Here is a 21,371-nt window from a genome sequence, read left to right on the forward strand (position 1 = left end):
ATCAAAACAAGTTTTAACTCTGTCTTTAACTCACAGAGGTATGGAATTTGGAGTCTTAGGGACCAAGTTATTATATCTTGTATAAGAAAAAGAATGATCAGTAAATACCATGCAATTTGAAAGCATTATTAATTCTGTTAACTCATTTCTTCATAAGACTTCTTCCCATGTAAACATACCTTCCAAGAATAAGCGTGTGCATATGTGTATTTGCTTCTGCATGACAAGTGATTGTAGGATCTTCCATCTGCTTCTTCCCTGTGTTTCTCCAAACAAAGTATTTAGAGAGTGTTACTTGCTGAATATTGAGTAGAGTGAGCATGTTTGGACTTGTATTAATTTCTGGTTTGTTCTGAAAGATAATGATTTACTTTCACTTGCTGGCGTCAGCTACAGCAGATTGAATGTATGTTTATTAACTTGGCTTGCTCTTTCACTTGTGAAGAGGACTGGAAAAGCTTTTTATTAATACAGAATGGTAAAGTTTGCACATAACCCAAAAGTACACGGTATTCTCCATCTCTGGAGAATCTGTGAGTAAGGCATGATATGGAACCTATAATTCAGATTTTCACTGTTTACTTCTGCAACACAACCTTTTTTGGCTTCCTGCAGACTGTTGTTCAAAACCTTCTTTTTGTAAGGTCCTTTCAACCATCCCATAGAGTGCAGAGTGTGTCAACCTAATTGAATGGCTGGAAGCAAATATAGTATTTATTGTATGTTATTTAAGCATTCTTCTAGCCATGTTCAGTGTACTGCAAGTTTAAAAAAAAAAAAGAAAACTTTTTTGTGAATTAGTCATATTTGGTTAGAGTAAATTATTTTTTGTATTTAGTTCTTTAATTATAGACATCAGAAGTGTCCAGAGTACTATAGCACTGGTTATACTATACCAAATATAAAGATAAGATTATCCATGTCCTTTATCTTTACATCTCTTATATACCTTAAGCAGTCTGTTTGTGATGTTTGCTGAGCAATGGCGTGTGTCTGTTACATATAGCTTTCTTTTAAGTTTATCTTTCAGAATAGGGTTCTTCACTTTTGGTCCTTGCTTTATAAATTTACATTTGGCCACATTGAAATAAGTATGTTTCTGTGTTTATCTAGTTTTCATAGTTCATGACAACCCAAATTTTTGTATCATGTGTAAACTTTATTAGTAATAATTATTTTTTTCCAAACTTGTTGTTATTAGAAAATACAGAATTAAATTGTGCCTACGCATGAATTCCTGTTGGACTCAGCAGAGGGATAAAGGCTACTTTCTCTTTCTATTTCTTCCAATCTCCTTTCATTAAGTTACCCCTGGACCTGTCTTGCTATGAAATTTAGATTGTATGCAATAAATAGGGGAGATTTAGTAATATAGGTTTTCTGAATGATCTTAAGTATCCAAATAAGGTAGAACGGACAAAAAAGATCGAGTGCTTAAGTATATTGCAGAAAAACATGGTAGAGCCTGTGTAGATGGTGTTCTTGTGGAGAAATTGGAATTAAGATGTATTTTCGGCGTATATCTGACACGAGATTTAGCCTACAGGATTTGTGGAACACCCTGAGTTTCTGGGGTAACTCCATCCCTTGAGACAGTGAGATTGACTTCAGACAATTGTAAAAATCAGTGTTACTTCTTCATGTGTAAAATATTTCTGACCAAGAAGGTGGCGGAAATTACATTATCACAGCTTGATTATGAAGCATTTTAAAATCACACATGATAAATTCAGGTTTTGTGCAGGCAGACTTTTTCTAATTCAATGCTGGGCATAAACAACATAAATCATCTTGACACCAATACAGAAGAGGTTCCATGCTGCTTTCTTTCTCCTTTTGAGTCAGAGCGGAACTGAAAAGTTGACTGGAATACATCATATTCCCTTCCTCTTTCAGATCAGAAAGTTAAGTGTGCTCAAGGACACACAACTTGCTGCTTTTCTTATGAAGCCTTGAATCCCTATAGTCTTTGACGCTTCTGACTACTGGGGAAGATGGAAACCATAAGCGTGGAGATTGTTTCCTGAGATTTGGTCCTTCAGCATCTCTTCTATGTGTGATGACTAGAAGTTGAGATTGTGCTTCTTCAAAAGGCTCTGAGAGGGTAGTCTGTTCAGCAGGCATCTTGTAGGTTTTGGAAGGAAAGTTTGTCTCTAGAGTCCAGGCTGCCATGTTTCTGACCAAAATACAGAAGTCAGTCACAACTAGCATCTGAAGATACTGCTGATTTTCTTCTGGTTGCAAAGCCATAGTGCCTAAGTCTATGATATACACCCAGAATCACAGAATAACCAGGTTGGAGGAGACCCACCGGATCATCGAGTCCAACCGTTCCCATCAAACACTAAACCACATCCCTCAGCACCTCATCCACCCGTGCCTTAAACACCTCCAGGGAAGGTGACTCAACCACCTCCCTGGGCCCAAGACATAAGATACAATTCTGCCCCAGGGTGCTTAAGATGCGTTGTGACACTGTATACCCTTGCCCATCTTTCCCTACTGAAATGTCTTGTAGGTCTCAACCCATACATTCACCCATCTAGCAAAGTTATTTCTTATGCCTAAGCCTCTTTTCATGAGTCAGCAGTATTGGTTTTGAAAGAAGGGATTGCAAATCCCTTTTTTATTTCCCCCGGTTTTTAAATGGCTCCATGCTAAAACCAGTTTCTAGCATAAATTATCACTGCTAGAATATAGTGGCTACCAATGGCTGAGGTAGGTTATACTATAGCATTCAGTGGTTGCTGGGGCAGTCAGAAGTCCCAGCTCTTCCTTCCGGATGCTTGAAATAAATTTCTTTTATATGCTTCCCTTCCCTACAAGAAATTCTCAAAGAAATCATAGAATCACTAGGTTGGAAAGGACCCACTGGATCATTAAGTCCAACCATTCCCATCAATCACTAAACCACGTCCCTGAGCACCTCATCCACCTGTCCTTTAAACACCTCCAGGGAAGGTGAGTCAACCACCTCCCTGGGCAGCCTGTTCCAGTGCCCAATGACCCTTTCTGTGAAATATTTTTTCCTGATGTCCAGCCTGATCCTCCCCTGGTGGAGCTTGAGACCATTCCCTCTTGTCCTGTCCCCTGTCACTTGGGAGAAGAGGCCAGCTCCCTCCTCTCCACAACCTCCTTTCAGGTAGTTGTAGAGAGCAATGAGGTCTCCCCTCAGCCTCCTCTTCTCCATTGGCATAAGGAATATACCATGCTATCCAGTTAGGGGCATAGAATAATTTTCACAAAGGTAAATGGTGATTGTTAATGCTCAGAGTTATTTTGGAAAAACTCTCTGAGGTGCCCAGGGTAAACTGTGATTTTTCTTTCATGTTTCAATTGTAGAAACTTGAAATTAAAATCAGTAATTGTGAAAGCTAACAAAAAATTTTTTTGTGCAGCCTACTTTCTCCCATGCTTGGGTAGATAAGAGGGAAGACTTAAAAGAACTAGTTTCCTTACCATCAAGTACCATGACAGCATGTAGTCTCAAATGGCTTCTCAGATATCCTTCCTGAAGTCCCAGGATTTTGTCTGATCCTGGCAACTCTCCATTGAAGTTGATCCTGGAATAAATGTCATAAAGGTAAATCTTTTCTACACAGTGGAATAATAGCTCCATTGTAAAGTACAGGGGTTTCCAGTTCAAGGTTTCATACATGATTTGGATTACATTGCAAAGGCAGTGTAGCGTGCGGTGTTCACTGTGGAACCATTGCGGACGAAGGAAGTCAGTTCTTCAGATCTAAACCCTTGACATGTCAACTACTTCCAGTTCGAGGCAACGGGAGATTTAAAAGCACCTAACTCCTCACAGTTCAGTGTGGTGTATACAGAGCCAGTGAAGTTGTAATGCAGAAGGGAGGGAAAGCTGAAGAATGCTTTAGAAATTTAATTGTTCTGGCTCATATGTATACAGAAGAAACCTCTTTTTCCCACTGTCAGTTAGTTGTAGTGAGTAAAGACCAGCATTAAGTCTAGACTTAATGAAGTTACTGATTTTGTGTACAATAAAGGGCATTTTCCATAATTATAGTATGGATCACCTAGACCTAGTCCTAAAGAAATTAATGTGAATAGAAGTGGATTTGGCTCTGAGAAACTAGCTAAATACTTTCCTATCCTTATTTTCATTAAGTCTTGTTGTTTACCTATAAATTGTCACACTGCAAAATCTGTCTTGCTTGATTGGAGAAGAAATAGGTCTTCGTGTTATGACAAATAATTAATACTCTACACATTATATAGTTAGTTAGATTTTATCATCCATATCCACCTGAAGTGGACAGGAGGGACATACTGGAGAGTGGCTATTGATGGACCACTAAGGTGATGGACTCAAGCATCTCTCCTGTGAGGAGACTGAGAGCCGGGATTGTTTAGCCCAGAGAAGCAGCAGGTCAGTGGGATCTCATTAGTGTGTACAAGTACTGGAAGGGAAGGAGTAGAGAAGTCAGAGCCAGGCTGTTTATGAGTGCTGCCCAGTGACAGGCAAGAGAAAATAGACCGAAACATTGTACTTAAATCTAAGAGAAGTTTAAGATGAAGACAAAAACTTTGTATGATGAGGGTGACTGAGCACTGGCACAGGTTGCCTACAGATGTTACGGAGTCTTCATCCCTGGAGATATCCAGAAGCTGTCTGGGTATGGTCCTGCACAGCCTGCTTTACCTGACCCTCCTTGAGCAGGGCGTGGATGAGATTATCTCCAGGGTTACCTACTAGCCTCAGCCGTGGTCCAATTCTGTGATAGTCAGTTGTAATACTCATAGTTCCTCACGTCGAACAACAAGCTGTATAAATAATGCATTAAAAATAGTAAGCTCCTTCTTCATTGAATTCTACATTCTTCATTTCTTTTATCTAGGCTACAATGTTGTTCTTTTCACAAGTGTAATTTGTGCTGCAGGTATGTAAGATATATTAATGCCTTAAAAACATCAAGAATGTGGGAGGGAGAGGTGTGTTTCATAAATGGTCAAACAATACAAAGATTATGGAGCCCATTTAAACTGTTGGAAATACTTTAAGTATTCCTGTTACCAACTTCCCTTTGACATTTCTGAAAGGTCATTACTTCTTTGCCTTTTAACAGTCGAGGTGAAGGTGAGATTTCCATCTGTTCATTATACCTTAAGTAGCAGGGGAAAAGAGCAGATGTGCTGCCCCAGGCTTTGTACTAATTTGGCTATCCATCTGCATCTTTTATTTTAGGGAAATTGTAAGCTCATACAAATGCAATCAAATATGTTAGCAAATGCAGGCATCTTGTTTTAACCTCCTAAAGCCACTTAGCGATCTTTAGGATCTGGCAAAAGACACTATCTTTTCAAGAAAAGACATTGCATTTGCTATAAATGACTTAAGCCTGACTCAGTAAGGTACCAAAAAATGTGCTTAAGTTAAATCAAAGGAATGATCCTATTAGCCCACACTGGAATTCTCATATGTTTAAGTAAATACCTTAATAAATTAACCTTTATTGAAGTATTTTAAATGCTATTAGAAACAGTTAAATAAATAGAATTGAAAAATTATTACGAAACTTTCTGGTGTAGAATGATTAGCCAAGGATCTCTCTCTATTTATGTTGCTCTAATGCAATCCCTCTCCCATTTTTGGAAAGTGGGGTAATTAGTGTATGGGTAGTGAATATATGAAGATTCACTCTCAAGAAAACAAGATGCAGCTTATATAATCAAAATGCTACCTTAAAATGCACACAGTCAATGCAAATCTAATTTGTGCAGCCAAATGGGAATCTTTACTTTTTCCAAGTGCGGTGCTCATTTTAATGCAGAAATCTGAGGGCTTGCCCAGAGAAACATTTCATGTCCAGATTTAGAAATCCAAGCTTCTTGGAATAGATGGTTCCTCTAATCACAGTAATTCTGAATAATGATACTTATATAACATGGGGTCTTTCATCCTAGATGATGTATACTTCCCTGTGACAGTTCTATGCTATTGTTGACCACTGCTCAAGTGCTGTTTTGCTTATTTCTTTTTGATGAATTTGGTCAAAATTTAGAACATTAAAAATCTTATTTGTAACATGTGCAAGTGCATGGCAGCACAGGGGAAACCTCACAGCTGTGGCTTTCTGATGCTTTACTTGGCAAAGTATAATTCCTGACCGTCTAAAACAGACAGTAATCACCATTTTAAACAAATGTTTAAAGATTGCAGTTATGAAGTAACCAGGTAACATCCATTTGAAAACAGATTCAAGTGATTTAAGCTGTCTAGAGTGACTTATCATACAGTGTAATGTATTTTGTATGCTCTTTTTTAACAATGACATTTCTTATTTTTATTTAATGTAGAGCCATTTAATTAAAATAGTAAGCTGGACAGGCATACAGAGGACTGCTCTGTATTTGGGAGGGCAAGATGGGACACACACCTTTACCTACAGCTAAAGATTGAGGTGGAATAAACCTACTCACTATTTCCAGCTGAGATGAATTTCTTGATTCTGTTTTTCTGATTTAGCTGGCTTAAACATTTGACCAATCCATCTATTCAGTACCCTTCTCTCCCTCAGCCAAAAATGTCCCAGTGCCAAGTCTCTAAAGAAGAACTAGAGAGGCTGAAAAGAAAAAAAAAATTCTCAGATCATCTGTCTCAAATCTACATTCATCTCTTTTAAGTGAATATAAAACTGAAGGTAATTTGAGATTGTTCTTTGGTCTAAGTCACAGTTAAAGCAGCTAAGCGGTAACACTGACAAAAGCAATAGAACAGGTAGAAGAGGTAGAATTACATTTTCAGGCTCCCAGCATTTTACTTTTGACTTTGGTGGGGTCAGGATCGGGTAACAAGTGATCCAATACAAATTCATGAGAAAACATCATAGTAATTCAATTTGCTGTTTACTTCAAATCCATATGAAATGTTTTGTTTTGGTTTGGTTTTTTTTAAGGAGGAAAACTACCAAATACAATATAGTTTTCTCCCTTTTCAGAATTAACCTGGGCAATAGCCAAGCCCGCATAGCTCTGTGTTTGTGGAAGTTTGCATGGTATCTTTTTTCATGGCAGTGATCTAGTCTGCTGGGACTGATGTTTGTGTATGTCAAGAACTGAATTCAAGAGTTTGGCTCACTTCTGACTTTGTGAAATTTTAAAAGTATCATTTATTTGTATAACATGTGTTATACTGTATGTCAGTACTGAGTCATTCAGCCACCTTCCTGCAGAGGGGACTGTTTCACAGTGGAGAGGAGGCAACTTGACACATTCCACCACAGGAAATTCATTTGACAGCACTCAGTGCAAGTTCTTATGGAAGTGAGAGGTGAGTTTATGCTACAAAACCTCTAAGCAAGTTGACTTTTCTCAGTCTCATACCTGCATACTTAAAGCATCACGATGTATGTGTTCACATGGTCTGACCAGGATTACTCATGTGCTTCACTGCAGGCAAAAGGATCCTGGCTGTCAAGTCTTCTGATTTTTCTGGGCTTCTTGTGAGGAGTGGTGATAAACTTGATTTCATACCGGTCTTTTATGCCTTTAGGAACCAACAGCTCTTCTGGCATTGTTATTTTGCTTACTTCAGCCTCTGTAAATTCTAGAAGTCTGCTTCCCATTTGTCTGTGTGGCCTCATGTTAAATTTCATGTTATATCTCATATTAGACTGTAATATGATTTCTTGCTGTGCCCATAAGATAAGGAAGTGGCTTATGTGATGTGCTGTGATAGCAGTTTTCTATTGTTGCTCTTCTACTGTTATTGAAGTGCAGGGCCCCGGTACGAGGGTTGGCTATGCTGTGGCCTTATCAGAGCTCAGGCTTGCTTGTCTTAATGTAAACGAGACTGTTCTAATTTTTCTGCAGTCATTTTTGTCCTTTATTATCCACTTATGTCACTGTTTTAACTTTTGATTTGCTGCTGCTTCCAATAGTGCAGACGTTTCCACTCATGCTCCATTCATAGCAGCTTCCATATTTCTGTTGCAAGACTCCATACGCTTGCACTGGAAAAGTCAAAGTTACGATCAGGCCCGGTTCCTGACAACAAATATCTAAATCCAAAATAAAATATGAATATTTTTGCAGCAAGAAGAAATTAATCTTTACAACAGTGGTAACTTATGGTTAATTATTCCACAGCCTTTGTATTTTTCACCCCTGAGGTATCTGATAGTTAATTCAATCAGCTGTTGAATAAGTCTAGTTCAGGTTCTGTAGTGACTGTCAATATGAATCCTTCAACAACACTTCGAAACCGCACAAAAATCAGATGGGATATTTAGAAGATGTGCCAGAGGAAGTTTAGGCTAGATATTAGGAAGAATTATTTCACCAAAAGGGTTGTCAAGCACTGAAACAGGCTGTCCAGAGAAGTGGCTGAGTCACCATCCCTGGAATCATTTAAAAGGTGTGTAAATGTGGCGCTTAGGGTCATGGTTTAGTGGTGGACTTGGCAGTTTTAGGTGTACAGTTGGACTTGATGATCTTAAAGGTCTTTTCCAACCTAAATGATTCTGTAATTCTATTCTATGATTCTATGTCTCTGGCACGACCCTGGGTGCTAAATGCTGTCATCTCCCCCACGCCCAGGCCTAGTTTGGTTATGTTCTGAGTTCATCAGGGCAAGGATTGGTTTGGAAACAGAAAAAAAACAGAAAGTATATGTTTTCTGTAGATGAAATAAAAGCAATGACTACCTGCAGCGGAGAACATGTGCTGCAGAGTAGCTGCCGTGCTTGCTGGAGGATTTCTCCTCTTGGCCACCTTTTTGCACAGAAAATATACATAGCAGTAATTGTGGAAACTGTCTTTCCCTTGTCCAGTTTCAGCTGAATTTAACCAGCAGGTTAAAATTGTACTGGAAGAAGTGCTGGGATCAACGTATGACCTCATTGCAGCATTGTAGTTGCTTCATGAAACGCAATTGAAGGACAGCAAGAAGAGAAGGTATCCAGGTCATAGGAGCTGTCAGAGGGGAAAGTAGGAAGGCATCCTTTCATGAAAGCCCTGGCACAAAGAGGAGTTTATAGGAGTGGACTTTATTGTTTAAATCTGTTTTCAACAGTGGGATCTATATGGAACAAGCTTACAGTATTTGGGGTGGTGAGGAAGGAGCTGATTTTCACTTTGTCCTTGTGCACTACAAATGGTTCTGGCTGGTGGAGTGGTTGCATGATGCACAAGGCAACAGAGACAGCACCAATGTTGCTATCATTTTGGGTTTGCTCCTTGTTAGGAATGGTTGGCAGCAACCACACCTAATAGCTTCTGAGGCTTTTTCAGTTCCAGGCCCATACAAATAAAGAAAATAGTCAAATAGGATTTTGAAAGCTCTAAAACTCTAAAAAGCAACCACTTGTTCCTTTAGGAAGGTTTCCAAAACAATGGCTGGCAGTAAGAACAAATAATCCAAATATATTTCCAGAAAAATTTCTCAGCTGTAGCAGTAAGCATGGATTTTACTGATCATATGGTTTGAATTCAAAGTGATGCCCAAATTTTTATAGCTCCCACTGGTTGCTTGAGGGCTCCCCCTCCTTGAGTTTCTTAAGAGTATCGGGTTGTCAAAATGCTACTGGTGTGTATTAGGATAGTTAAAGAGCTCTGGACACTTTCCTCCAGCCTGTTGTATAAAGATATAATCTGGAGAGTGATTTGAAAGGTTAGCACTGTTGTCACAGACAGTTGGATATAACTTTATTAATAAATGGGGAAAACTAAACTAAGCCTGTCACACAAAATATGTTGTAAATTGGGAGAAATATTGGAAACAGTGTTTTCTGGCAACCACTCATTATTCAGTGCAACAGTTCTTTTTAATCCATTGTCCAGCGTTTGCCTCCAATACTTGATGACAGATCTGTTGTTGCATACTTGCCACCACTTTTGTCCGGTTTATTTCCATAACAGAAAAAAGAAAGATGGCTTTGAACTTCTCTCCAGCTGGAATCTGGTTCAGACTGCCTGCCTTGGAGCAGGACACTAAGATCCAAGTACACAAAAAGATGTGGGTGACAAAACCGTATTTACGAGGGGCAACAGTGATCTGGATTATCACTTTCTAGGGATGATTTATGGATGTTGAATCAGCTTACACTGGCAGATCCTAAACAAGCAGAAGAGAGGAGTTCACAGCTACAAAACACTTGCCTGGAAGAATCCAGCAGTCCTAGCCAAGCTACTCAAGCCAAGCTGTTGCTATCAGAGAAGTGTGTTCCAGAGCAAGAAAATATTTTAGTATTCACTAGGGCATTTGTTATGATTGCCCACTGAGGAGGAAAGTCTCCCAGATTTTCAATTTTTTTTTTTTAGTTTTGGTGGTGCAGGACTAGATCTGTCATTGCTTTCAGTGTTGTGGCTAAGGCAGTTGATGCCCACTGGACAGATTCTCTCATGCTTTTATTTGTACCATCTTTCAGCATGAACATGCATGTTAGTTACATGTTTCTCCATTTCCTCAGTTATCCCATATGTATGTCTGGGCCAAGAGCAGTGATAGCTGGAGAAATGTCTCTGTTTTGGGCAAGCCGTAAGACATTGTATGTTATGTGACTTGTGTTTGCAGCGTTGTAACCATGTAAAATGTCTGCATGCTTCCATGACTCTATTGTTGGTGACACATTCAAATTAATTGGACTTTTGGTTAGATTTTAAATGTGAATGCCTTAAAATTTCAAATACGAAGGTGAAATTCTCCTAATGTGTATGATGATGCACTTTATGATTGCCTTCAAAATAGTTAACTTCTAAGCTGTGTATGGTGCTGCAGCGTTCAAAGCAATTCTGCAGAGCATTTTCTAAAAGGCTGTTGAGGATCTCCATTGTTTTTGCTTTCACACTTCATATCAACAAAAAAATAGGTTCTTTTGAGCACTGAGTTGGTCTTTGGGGTCTCTTCACTGTAAGCCTCAGTCAATTACGGAAAAGTTTCAACGGATGATTCCTTCAGTTTCATGAGAAACTTGATGTTAATTCGCTGTTCACTCTTGCACACTGACATTCTCCAACCAAGGATAAAAAAATGTCTATATTTGAATATATGTCCAACTCGTACTGAGTGAAGTGATTGAGCTCAGCCTTGTCTCACTGTGACAGGTTAGAACATGTTCTGTAACCATCTCTTTGTCTTTCCCCTCCTACTCTTGGCAAGCTATAAGGTTGCTCTCATTTTTTTTTGTGTTAGACCTCAAACTTCACAACTCTTTTGAGATACTACTGGTCAAGGGCAGCACTGAAGTCTCAAGTATTTCACTGGTGATAAGTGCCATAAAGATATGGGCACATTTACCTCGGATGCTTGGACACCGAATTAAGACTCAAATGAGGTCATGTGCCACTGTTGATTTGGTTATGAGGCATGCATCTAAAGAGGAAATAGAAGGAAAGAAAAAAAAAAGATATAAAGATAGCTACCCCCACAGTGCTGTGTCATCCCGTCAGTCTGATGCTGAGTCTGGTGGGAGAATGTTCCCCCAACCTCACCCTTGCTTCATCCCTTTATATGCTCAGCATCACACCTCGCTAATAGGCTTATTTCACTAACTCCACCTCTTATTTTCCCACCAAAAACGTGCACCTATTCGGTCATGTGCAACTCCTGGCAGTTGTTTTGTCTAGTAGCTGTGTCCATTACCAGGGTGGACCCTGCAAACCCGTTCTGTTCCACGCTGCAGTCCATGTGCTATTGTCTGGATGATGAGCTCTTCAGGTTAGATGTGATGTTGTGACAGACCAGTTCTTTCTGTGGTATTCTACAATCAGGTGTCATGTACAACACTTACAATGAATAAGAATGCTACTTAGAAATTTTTCTGCTGTAATACCAAAATCTCAGACCATTAGACTGCCTGTATTTTTTCCATTTTAATTAAAGAGTCATGGTATCTTGCTCAGATAATTAGTATGGGTAGAATGCGCAGTAGAGGATGACTGTTTTCTACAGGGATGCTGATTTAATGTAATTCACAAGGAGTTTTGGTCTGTGTCTACAAATGCAATTGGTAAAAAAATGAAGAAAAATCAAATGCAGGTGAGAAAATGAAATGTTATATATGGTAAAATAAAGAAACAGGCACTGGCTTAATGACATGCAAGAAACACTTCTAACCAAGCTCCAGGATTCCAGATTATTGATCTCATTAGTTTCGTATTATTATTCAGCTGTCAGCTCCTGAACCCTTACGGAATCACAGATACTGAATCAGGTTTGAAATTCAAATTAATTCTTGAAAAGTGGTTCTAATTTCTTATTTGAACACAGTTGTAATTCACTGTACTGAATTACTGACTTGCCAAGTTCTCTTTTAAAGACTTGCCTGTCATTATACAGCTAAAAAAGTCCAGATTTTTCCATAAAACCTGAAGATGTATTTATTTTAAGCAGAGATTACCATTCCTGCCAGTGGAATCCCAGTAGTTTTGCCTAATTGTAACATGGCTGTAAATACATGATTTCCATGGAAATTAATTTAGTCACAGGAATTTTTGTCCTTCTTTTTCATATTGATGGCTTTGCTTAATGTGGTTGCCAAGCACGTGTATGGTTTAAAGAAAAACTCAACTAACCTTAGAGCAGATTTTTTACACTGAACTGCTCAGTGTATGTATGTATTGCTTTTCTGGATAAAGCAGGAAATGCTCGACTGTCTCTTGATTTGTTCTGTTAGCAGATAAAACCTCCTTTAAGCTCAAACGGGATGTATGCTATTGGGATCTTGCCCTGTCAGACCCCAGTGGTAATAATTTCCTATTATCACCTTAATGACGTATTATTTAACAGTTTTAATCAAATGGTTCCTTAGTCTCAGGAAATTGCCATTGATTTAGTTAAGTTAAACATTCTTTTTAAAAAATAACTTTTCTTGTACTATTATTCCAGGGCGCTAATACTTATCTGATATTTCCAGACCTAAAGTTGTACAATTTTAGTACTAACCCTATATTTTAAACTTGTCATGTTTTATTTTTTTCCTCATGTGAAATTGATAATTTCTGGCTTATGTGGGTTTTTTTTTCCCCTGTTGCCAGTGTGCTGTGAGCTTGAATTCAGTCTTTACGTACTTTTTGACCAGAAATGCCTGTGATGTTTTTATGGGGGCATTTGTCATGGTTTGTTTTGTTTTGTGAGTTTTTTTGTTTGTTTGTTTTGTTTTGTTTTACAGAAATATTTGAAATTCCATATGGGAATGTTAAGCAAAGAATCTAGAGACAGTAAGATTATGAAATGTATCTAAGGACTGGAGGATGCATACTAGTAATAGTAAATTAATTTAACTTATTAACTTTCATTTTAAGAATAACCTTATTGGCACACCAAGGCAATTTTTTTAATTGTTAGGTATTGCTATGCAAGTCCAGTGCCAGGAGTCTGTAGTGTCTTTGTTTAAAAAAATAAAAATAAGCTCCCGAGTTCTTCTCTTCAGTAATACTTTTGATTGGTCTCTGTTGGTAGTACAGCCTTGATATACAGTGATAGTACAGTAAATTGTTCTCAGGAAATGTAATGAATGGCATTAACTTTGAGACTGTTACAGCAAGGTTCATCGAAAGTTTCTCACCCATGCTGTTGAACCAACTTAGATAGTCATATCAGCTAAATGACAGAAATTATTCATCTGATGCACCTGTACGCTATATTTTCAAAATGTAGCATATAGAAATTCCAAAGTATTATAGGAAATGTCAATTGGAATTGTTTCATTAGCTTCAAGGATGAGAAAACATTGAAATGGATGATGAAATTGATTCTTAGAATACTGTTAAAAACATCTAGTATTCATATCAGAAAATCAGTTTTGACAATCCAGTGAAACAGTAGATATAAGAAATGTAGACAACCTCATTTCTGCATATGCATATGTTTTAAGTGTATGTTACCCAGGTGTAATTCAAGTCACATTTGCAGCTATCACTTTCCTTCCTTAATGTGTTCTCACATGTCTATCATTTGTCTAGATTATTTGTGGTTTTGGTTAATCCCTCTTTTACAGTAAGACTCGTCATGCATTGTATTGTGAGTCATGTGCTGCTGACCTGCATAATGACAAAATAAAATCCGTGTTCTAAATGTATTACCTTTTTGCTACCAATTTTTTTTTGATCCCTAGCTGATTGCTCAATGAAATATTGAAATAATTGCAGCGAGATGATGGTCATTTCTCCCATCATTTTTTCTTAACTTAGAACTGAGTATAGAATATTAGTAGTCTAATTATGCCTTCTAGATAATTTATATGAATTTAAAGGTACAGAATATAACAGAAACTTATTAGTAGATCTATAAATTAAATGATAATTGTATTAAAAATCTGACTGCAAATGTTAATAGCTTTTTAAAATGCAATTATGTATTATTTTTAATGTAATGCACAATTATTTATCTTTCTAGGTATGGCATGAACTGCCTCATTCAATTTGAGGATTTTGCTAATGTTAATGCATTCCACCTCCTCCATAAATACCGTAACAAGTATTGCACTTTCAATGATGACATTCAAGGTAACAGGTTCTTTCTCTTCGCTTCACTCTTGTGGTACTCGCAAGCCAGAAAAATGAGTCTTAATTGATGTTCCAGAGGGAAAATGTTGTATCAGCTTGCCTGTCATATTTGAAAATGTCCAGCACAGGCCACACTTTGGCTTGGATTTACTCAGCATGGGTTTCTGGTGAGCTGTCTTTGCTCTTAACATTTCCCTTCTCGTTTGTGCCTCATGCTTAATTTAGATGTTCACTCTTCTGGGTTTTTGTAATAGTTTAGTGTGTGAATGGCTTTCCCATATAAACTATTAACTTCAGAGCTTTGGGCAAATGTCAGAGCTCAAGATTGTACTTCCCTCAGTTTTTTTTGTCACTGCAGTGACAACTGCTTCACTGTGTCTCTGTATGACAGAGCTTACTTGATAAATGTCAAACTTCATTTCAGCTCTTAAACTGATGACTTAGTTAAATATCGTTCCAATTTTCCTTGCAGTCTCAGAGCTGCATGCGATTTTATTTCCCCAACTCTGCTTTCTCATCTGAATCATTTGTAGCTGCTGGCAAAAGGAAAGGATCCAGGGTGGGAAACGTCAGCAAGCGGGATTCCCCCAGTGCTCCCTCTAGACAGGCTTCTTTTTCCTTCCCTCCCAAGAAGACACACAGGTCTGAAACCATGGATGCTGCTCCTTGGGTTGCTGTATATCCTGTCAGGAAAAGAGCATTGGAAAATGGCTTTCTCAAGGGCAGTAAGTGCACTGGACCCCATCCTTGAAAGGAGAATAAAGTCAGAAGAACTGCTGGAGAGGGACTCAAGTAGGTCCCTGGGCACTCAACTACCTCTTACCTCCCTCATATTTCTTTTTGTAGACAGAGGTCTTCAGCAGTAACATGATCAAAAATGAGAGTTTAACTGTCTTCATTTAGTAGCATTAGGAGATTGAGTTTTCCATAAGTCGTTCTTGAGTCATTCTTGTGACCTAGGTCTTATTTCAGGGACTAAATGCACGGTGGTGGATTCAAATAGCACTTGTTTTTGTGATGCTAGGGATTGGGCTAGTCACATGAACTGTGTTTCTGTTATAAGTGTGGTTGAGTTTTACTCCTGCAGCTGAAACAGAATATGGATAGCAAACTCCCAGATGGGAAATAAATTAATTATAAAATGTCATTTCCTTTTGTAAGAGGCATGATGCTTCATACCCTGCAGGGTCTGAGTGTAGCCATGGCTACAACAGCCCAATACAGCAGACCAAACAGCATCTCAAATTTTCCCTAGTTGTTTAGAGACCTGACTCACACAGGGAATTCTCTTTCCTTTTGGGACGAAAGGTCCTCACCCTGAATCGTAAAGAAACTCAATTAGAATCTAGTTTTAAAGAAACGGAAGGGAAGCTTTTCAGCAAAAGTGACCAAAAAAGCTAAGAAATTCTTCAGTGTCTCCAGGTGAGTTTTTAAGATGACTGTATTCTTCCTGACACACCTTGGAAGGAGGTGTCTTCACGTTCAAAACTGTTGAAAAGTGTCTGTTTTCTGCTATAGCAGCTATCAGTCTTCCTTAGCAGCGTAGCCACATGCAGTCTTTAATTTGTTCAGTTTCTGCAATCTAATTCATGTTTGTGAGGGTTTTGATATTTTAATAAACATCGGGAACTTTGGGGTCATCTCCATCCTTAATGCTTGTATAGTTTCCAAGAGGTAAAAGCAGATGCATTTAGCCTGCTCTGATCTTTGTTGTTTGTCATCATATCCCCTTAAATACCTTCAATATCTCTTTTTTGTAGGATGTCACCTTCCCCTGTAAAAAGGCAGTGGAATAACAGCCCAAATATAGATCAACAATCTCCCTCTTTCTGTTCTAGCTCCATAAACCCTGAGGATCTTTCACCTGATAACTTTAATGAGGACAGATGGTGCTAACTTCTTTAGCAACCCTTAAGAGATTTTCAGTTTCTGAATGGCATGGGTTTTTTCCAGGCTGCTTGAAAAAGTGACCTTTTCTGTATGCAAGTTGTATTTTCTATGCCTAGAGCAGTTAAGCCGACAAGTAGCATCAGGCCAATAAAAGCTAACAAACACAATGTTATATCTGATTTGCCATCATTTTCTGAAGATAGTACTTACATGATATTTTAAACATAGTTCCTCCTAGTCCAAATATTTGTCAAGCCAAACTTATTTTGAGGATAGAAAGAAATTTTAGTGCGTTTCATGAAACGGCTTGATACTTTTTTCATTGCCATAGGATATCCTAAAAAAGGATTCCTATGTATACTAATGATGTAACAAGGACCTCTAAGTACCTCAAATCTAAAAAAAACTGATATATGATCCTGACTCCTGCCAGACACTATGAAAGATAAAAGAAATATGACAACCTGAATACACATGTGAAAGTGGTAATAGAAAAATGCAGTTGCCACCCATTAGTTCGCAGCTATTTGCAGGATGTCAGCATGCTCCTAACGGACACCACTGCAGAACATTTGGAAAAATGTGTCTGCCAAACCACTGATGTTCTAAAACCACTAAATATTGGCCATGGGAGGTCACCTATAGATAAAACTGTTTCCAGAAATTCTTGAATATGTTTCCATCCCTGCTATGGCAGGGTCACATAATTTACTTCAGAAAAAAGCTTTGTAACTTTTTCTATGTCCCCTCTGTGTACTCAAGGAATTGGGAACAAGGGCTAACAGGATTCAGACCAGCTTCTATAAATCTGTGTTAGAATAATGAAATTGTTCTTATTTTATCACTCTAGAAAACATTTTGATTTTTGGATGGGTGGTGGATTTTTTCATCTGCAATTTTCTTCGTATTTATATTTTCAAATTTTTTTTACAATTGCAATAGCAATTTTGTTGCTTTAGAGAGAAAGTATACACTTTTAACCTTTTATTATTGTTTGTTGTTATTCTGACTACAAATCAGCTTGCTTCCCTTTTTTCTCCTCTGAGACACATAGAATGTGATTTTTTGAAATGAAAATCAGTGAAAGTTTTTGGTTCAAAACAAATACTTTTATCTGGTTCTCTCTAACTATTAGAGAGCATTTTCTAAAACTTTTTTTTTTTATGATGATTTCCTACATGGGAAAAATGTTAATTAACATTGTAATGTCAAGCTTCACAACATTTAGAGATACTTGAATTGGATTAGGTTACTAACTTTGCTCATCTGCAGCATATTTAGAAATGAGAAGCTGTAAGGACAGGGTAGAATTTTCTTCAAGATATGAGATGTGAGGGGTTTTTTTTTCTTTCCGACCCCTGCAATGAAAGGGGACAATGCCAGAAGAAGAATTGGGGCTTGTGTTACCAAAGCAAGCTGTTTATTAGGACAGATGATGTTCTCTGCTTGATCACCCCTGGAAAGAGGCAGGGTTGGGATTAATGGGTGAAAATCACCTTGGAGAAACTAATCCATTCTCTTCCCTGATGTGGGCATGCTAGATAACTCTTAAGACCAGTTAAAGAAGTTCTAGGTACAAGTCTAGGATTGCAGTGTCTGGAATCCCACTCAGGCTGTACCTGCCTGCCTCTTGTCAAACCCATCTAGGGTAAAGCAGGGTGCTATAGCGCTCCCTTTCTACACCCATCTTGGTTTTGGTGAGTCTATGTAAAGTTTTTGCTAGCTGAGTACATTCAGGGGCTTAGGGGAAGTTCCCACGTCTCAGAAGCTGTGCATTTGGTTTATATTGGTCTCCCATAAAGATTATCACATGGTAGCTCATTGTAGTCATTGCTGACATGGATAAATTTGAAATAGTGGCATAAATTCCTGTAGGCTGGCTTTTCTCTGTGCAAGCCAATTATTTAAATTGTTTTGATTTTTTCCCCACCCCTGTACTTTAAAATTGTCTCAGTGGAAAATGACAAACTTTTGCAGTACAAGCCAACCTATGTAAAATAAGCATTTCTCTGTGTAGTGTAATACTGTAAGCTTTTATTCTAGTGTTATAGCTCTGTTTCACTGTACCCACAGTTGCAATGCTTTCCCCCATTATGGGCATGGAGCCTGTGTTTTATGCCAACACAAATATTTGCACAGAGAGATTGTGCTGGATTGGAACTAACTTTGGTATCCATCATAACCATAGATGTCATTAGTTTTTAGCAGCTGTGCTGTTGAATTGCATCAAAAAAATATGAAAAGAAGCAGATCTAAAGTTAAAATGTAAAGCACATATAAATTATTATTGTATTTTACATGTATGTTTTGATTTAAAATATATGCTACATGTTCAGCAGTCTGCCATTTAAATAACTAGGAAAATTAGACTTGGAAGTTATGTTATGATCAATTTAATGTTAAGTCAGTGTGGTTCTCAAAAATCAGAATTTAGAATCATAGAATCACCAGGTTGGAAGAGACCCACCGGATCATCGAGTCCAACCATTCCTATCAAACACTAAACCATGCCCCTCAGCACCTCGTCCACCCGTGCCTTGAACACCTCCAGGGAAGGTGACTCAACCACCTCCCTGGGCAGCCTCTGCCAGTGCCCAATGACCCTTTCTGTGAAGAATTTTTTCCTAATGTCCAGCCTAAACCTTCCCTGGCGGAGCTTGAGGCCATTCCCTCTTGTCCTGTCCCCTGTCACTTGGGAGAAGAGGCCAGCACCCTCCTCTCCACAACCTTCTTTCAGGTAGTTGTAGAGAGCAATGAGGTCTCCCCTCAGCCTCCTCTTCTCCTGGCTAAACAACCCCAGCTCTCTCAGCCGTTCCTCATAAGGCCTGTTCTCCAGCCCCTTCACCAGCTTTGTTGCTCTTCTCTGGACTCGCTCCAGAGCCTCAACATCCTTCTTGTGGTGAGGGGCCCAGAACTGAACACAGGATTTGAGGTGCAGTCTCACCAGTGCCGAGTACAGAGGGAGAATAACCTCCCTGGACCTGCTGGTCACGCCGTTTCTGATCCAAGCCAAGATGCCATTGGCCTTCTTGGCCACCTGGGCACACTGCTGGCTCATGTTCAGTCGGCTGTCAACCAACACCCCCTGGTCCCTCTCCTGTCACAAGTGTTCTCCTTTTTAAGATTTAATTCTTTTTGACATTAACATTGGAAATGATTCATTTCTGTACCTGGAAATTGCAGTTCTTTAAGTCACGTTGTAAAGAAATTTTGGGGTTTGTTGTTGTGATTGAGATGGGCAGAGGGTTTCTGATTGATTTCCTGGCCAAGAATTCAGAAAAGGCAAAGCTAAATGACAGGTAACTAACAGCTCGTATGTGATATCATATATCTCAAATTCTGATAGTATGTGCAAACTGTAGAAAACCTGTTTCATAATATGAAGCAACATTTGCTTCCAGGTGAAACAGACTTTGGGATTTTTTAAAATAAAAAAAAAAATCCCATTAAGACATAGACTGTAGGGTTATGTGAAGTATAGTTTTCTTACAGTATATCAAGGATGTCACCTCCCTTACTCAGTGGTAACTTTACATGGAAATCAGTATGTTTTCAAGTAAATCCCCTACTGTAGCTTTTGTATACTTCTCATGTGTATGTACAAGTTTGTGTATGTACAAGTACAGGTAAATACAGGTATTATTCTGTTTTATTTCTTTTCTCATTATTGGTTAAAAAAAGAAATCCATTCTCGCCACGTTCCTCGGCAACTGGCTTGAGGTGGCCCTGTTTGAGCTGGGGGGTTGCACTAGGTGACATCCCAGCCTCAGCCACCCTGTGCTTCTGGGACTCTCTATCCCTCTTCAAATATCCCAAATGGCTGGTTTTTTAAAAGACTCAGTTTTTCCCTTCACTAGAGTCTTTCCCTCTCTTCACACCACCTGCCTGCTGCAGAGCAGGGCAGTGCATGTATAAAGCTCTGAAAAGCCATTTGGTGATAAGGAGAGGGAGCTGCTATCTGTTAAAAGAGGGTCCTTCTAACTACCCACAACCATAGCACTTACCTCGCTAACAACTGAGAATTACACCTTTTAGACAGGATCTTTATTCTCGCTTTTTTCCCCAGTAAGTGTAGGAGAGGGGAACAGAATGATTTTCCCCCTGGCACTCTGTGCAGTCTTATTTGGAAGAAGGATTATGTGAACACGTGATTTCTATTATGCTGTGTGTTAAGAAATATGCATTTTACATTTACCACTTCCTAATCATTTAGTCCGGAATGAATAGCTCAGATTTTAGGATGTGCTGTAGAAATTCCTCTCCTTTTCTTGTTTCTTAGTTTTTTTAAGATGATGTAGGGAAAGTGACATAAAGGAACTACTAATACTTGATTACAAGGGGTTTGTTTTTCAACTTTAAATAATGGAGAAATGCTTCAGTGCCATAAGCCATTTCTTGCCAATTTAAATTAAACTATATCCAGTAAAACTGAAATTCTCAGTCCTCATATCTGGGGGCTTTTCCCCACCATTTTTCTTTAATTGTTGCAGCTGCTGAAAAAAGACTGTGTCCAAAGCATTTATAATGTACCAACCCCAAAAGGCCGTGGTCTCTAGGATTTGCTTTGACATATTAATGCTCAGTCATGCAGTTTACAGTAACAAATAAAGCTAAAGAATCTTTTACAGAAAACAAAGACTTGATAAAGAGTAGCATACTTTGAAATTTCACATCTACCATATTTTACAAGATATTACCATCCTAGAAAACTACAAAGTGTTTGCTGTCACAGCAGCTGACACTGCTTTGGAAAAATATACTTTGTTAAGCTTGCTGTGGTTATTCTTCTAGAAGTTCAGGAGAAACAGAACCAATTTTCAAAATCATATCCTTGAACAATGTCTATCTTATTCTGCACACAAGGGATTTAACCTGTGCTCTGTGGGAGAGGGAAATAGAGCCATTTCTCTCCTTCCGATAGCGATGACAGTAGGAAAAGGAATTGAGATTCTTTTTCTGCTTCGTAGTATGCAGGAGAAGTGGTTAGTCTTTGGCACCTGGATGTGAAT

At 38.5% G+C, this 21,371-nt stretch overlaps 1 protein-coding gene across 2 annotated transcripts in view; it reads left to right on the forward strand.

The window, feature by feature from the left end:
- Positions 1 to 21,371, forward strand: part of ME1 (malic enzyme 1) — a 175,380-nt gene that overhangs the window by 120,016 nt on the left and 33,993 nt on the right. For both annotated transcript variants that reach the window (XM_069851267.1, XM_069851268.1), the window contains exon 7: positions 14,363 to 14,472. In XM_069851267.1, the coding sequence (XP_069707368.1) occupies positions 14,363 to 14,472 (110 nt within the window). The remainder of the gene's footprint in view (positions 1 to 14,362; positions 14,473 to 21,371) is intronic.

The sequence above is a fragment of the Phaenicophaeus curvirostris genome, chromosome 2, assembly GCF_032191515.1.
Source record: "Phaenicophaeus curvirostris isolate KB17595 chromosome 2, BPBGC_Pcur_1.0, whole genome shotgun sequence".
Classification (NCBI taxonomy): domain Eukaryota; kingdom Metazoa; phylum Chordata; class Aves; order Cuculiformes; family Cuculidae; genus Phaenicophaeus; species Phaenicophaeus curvirostris.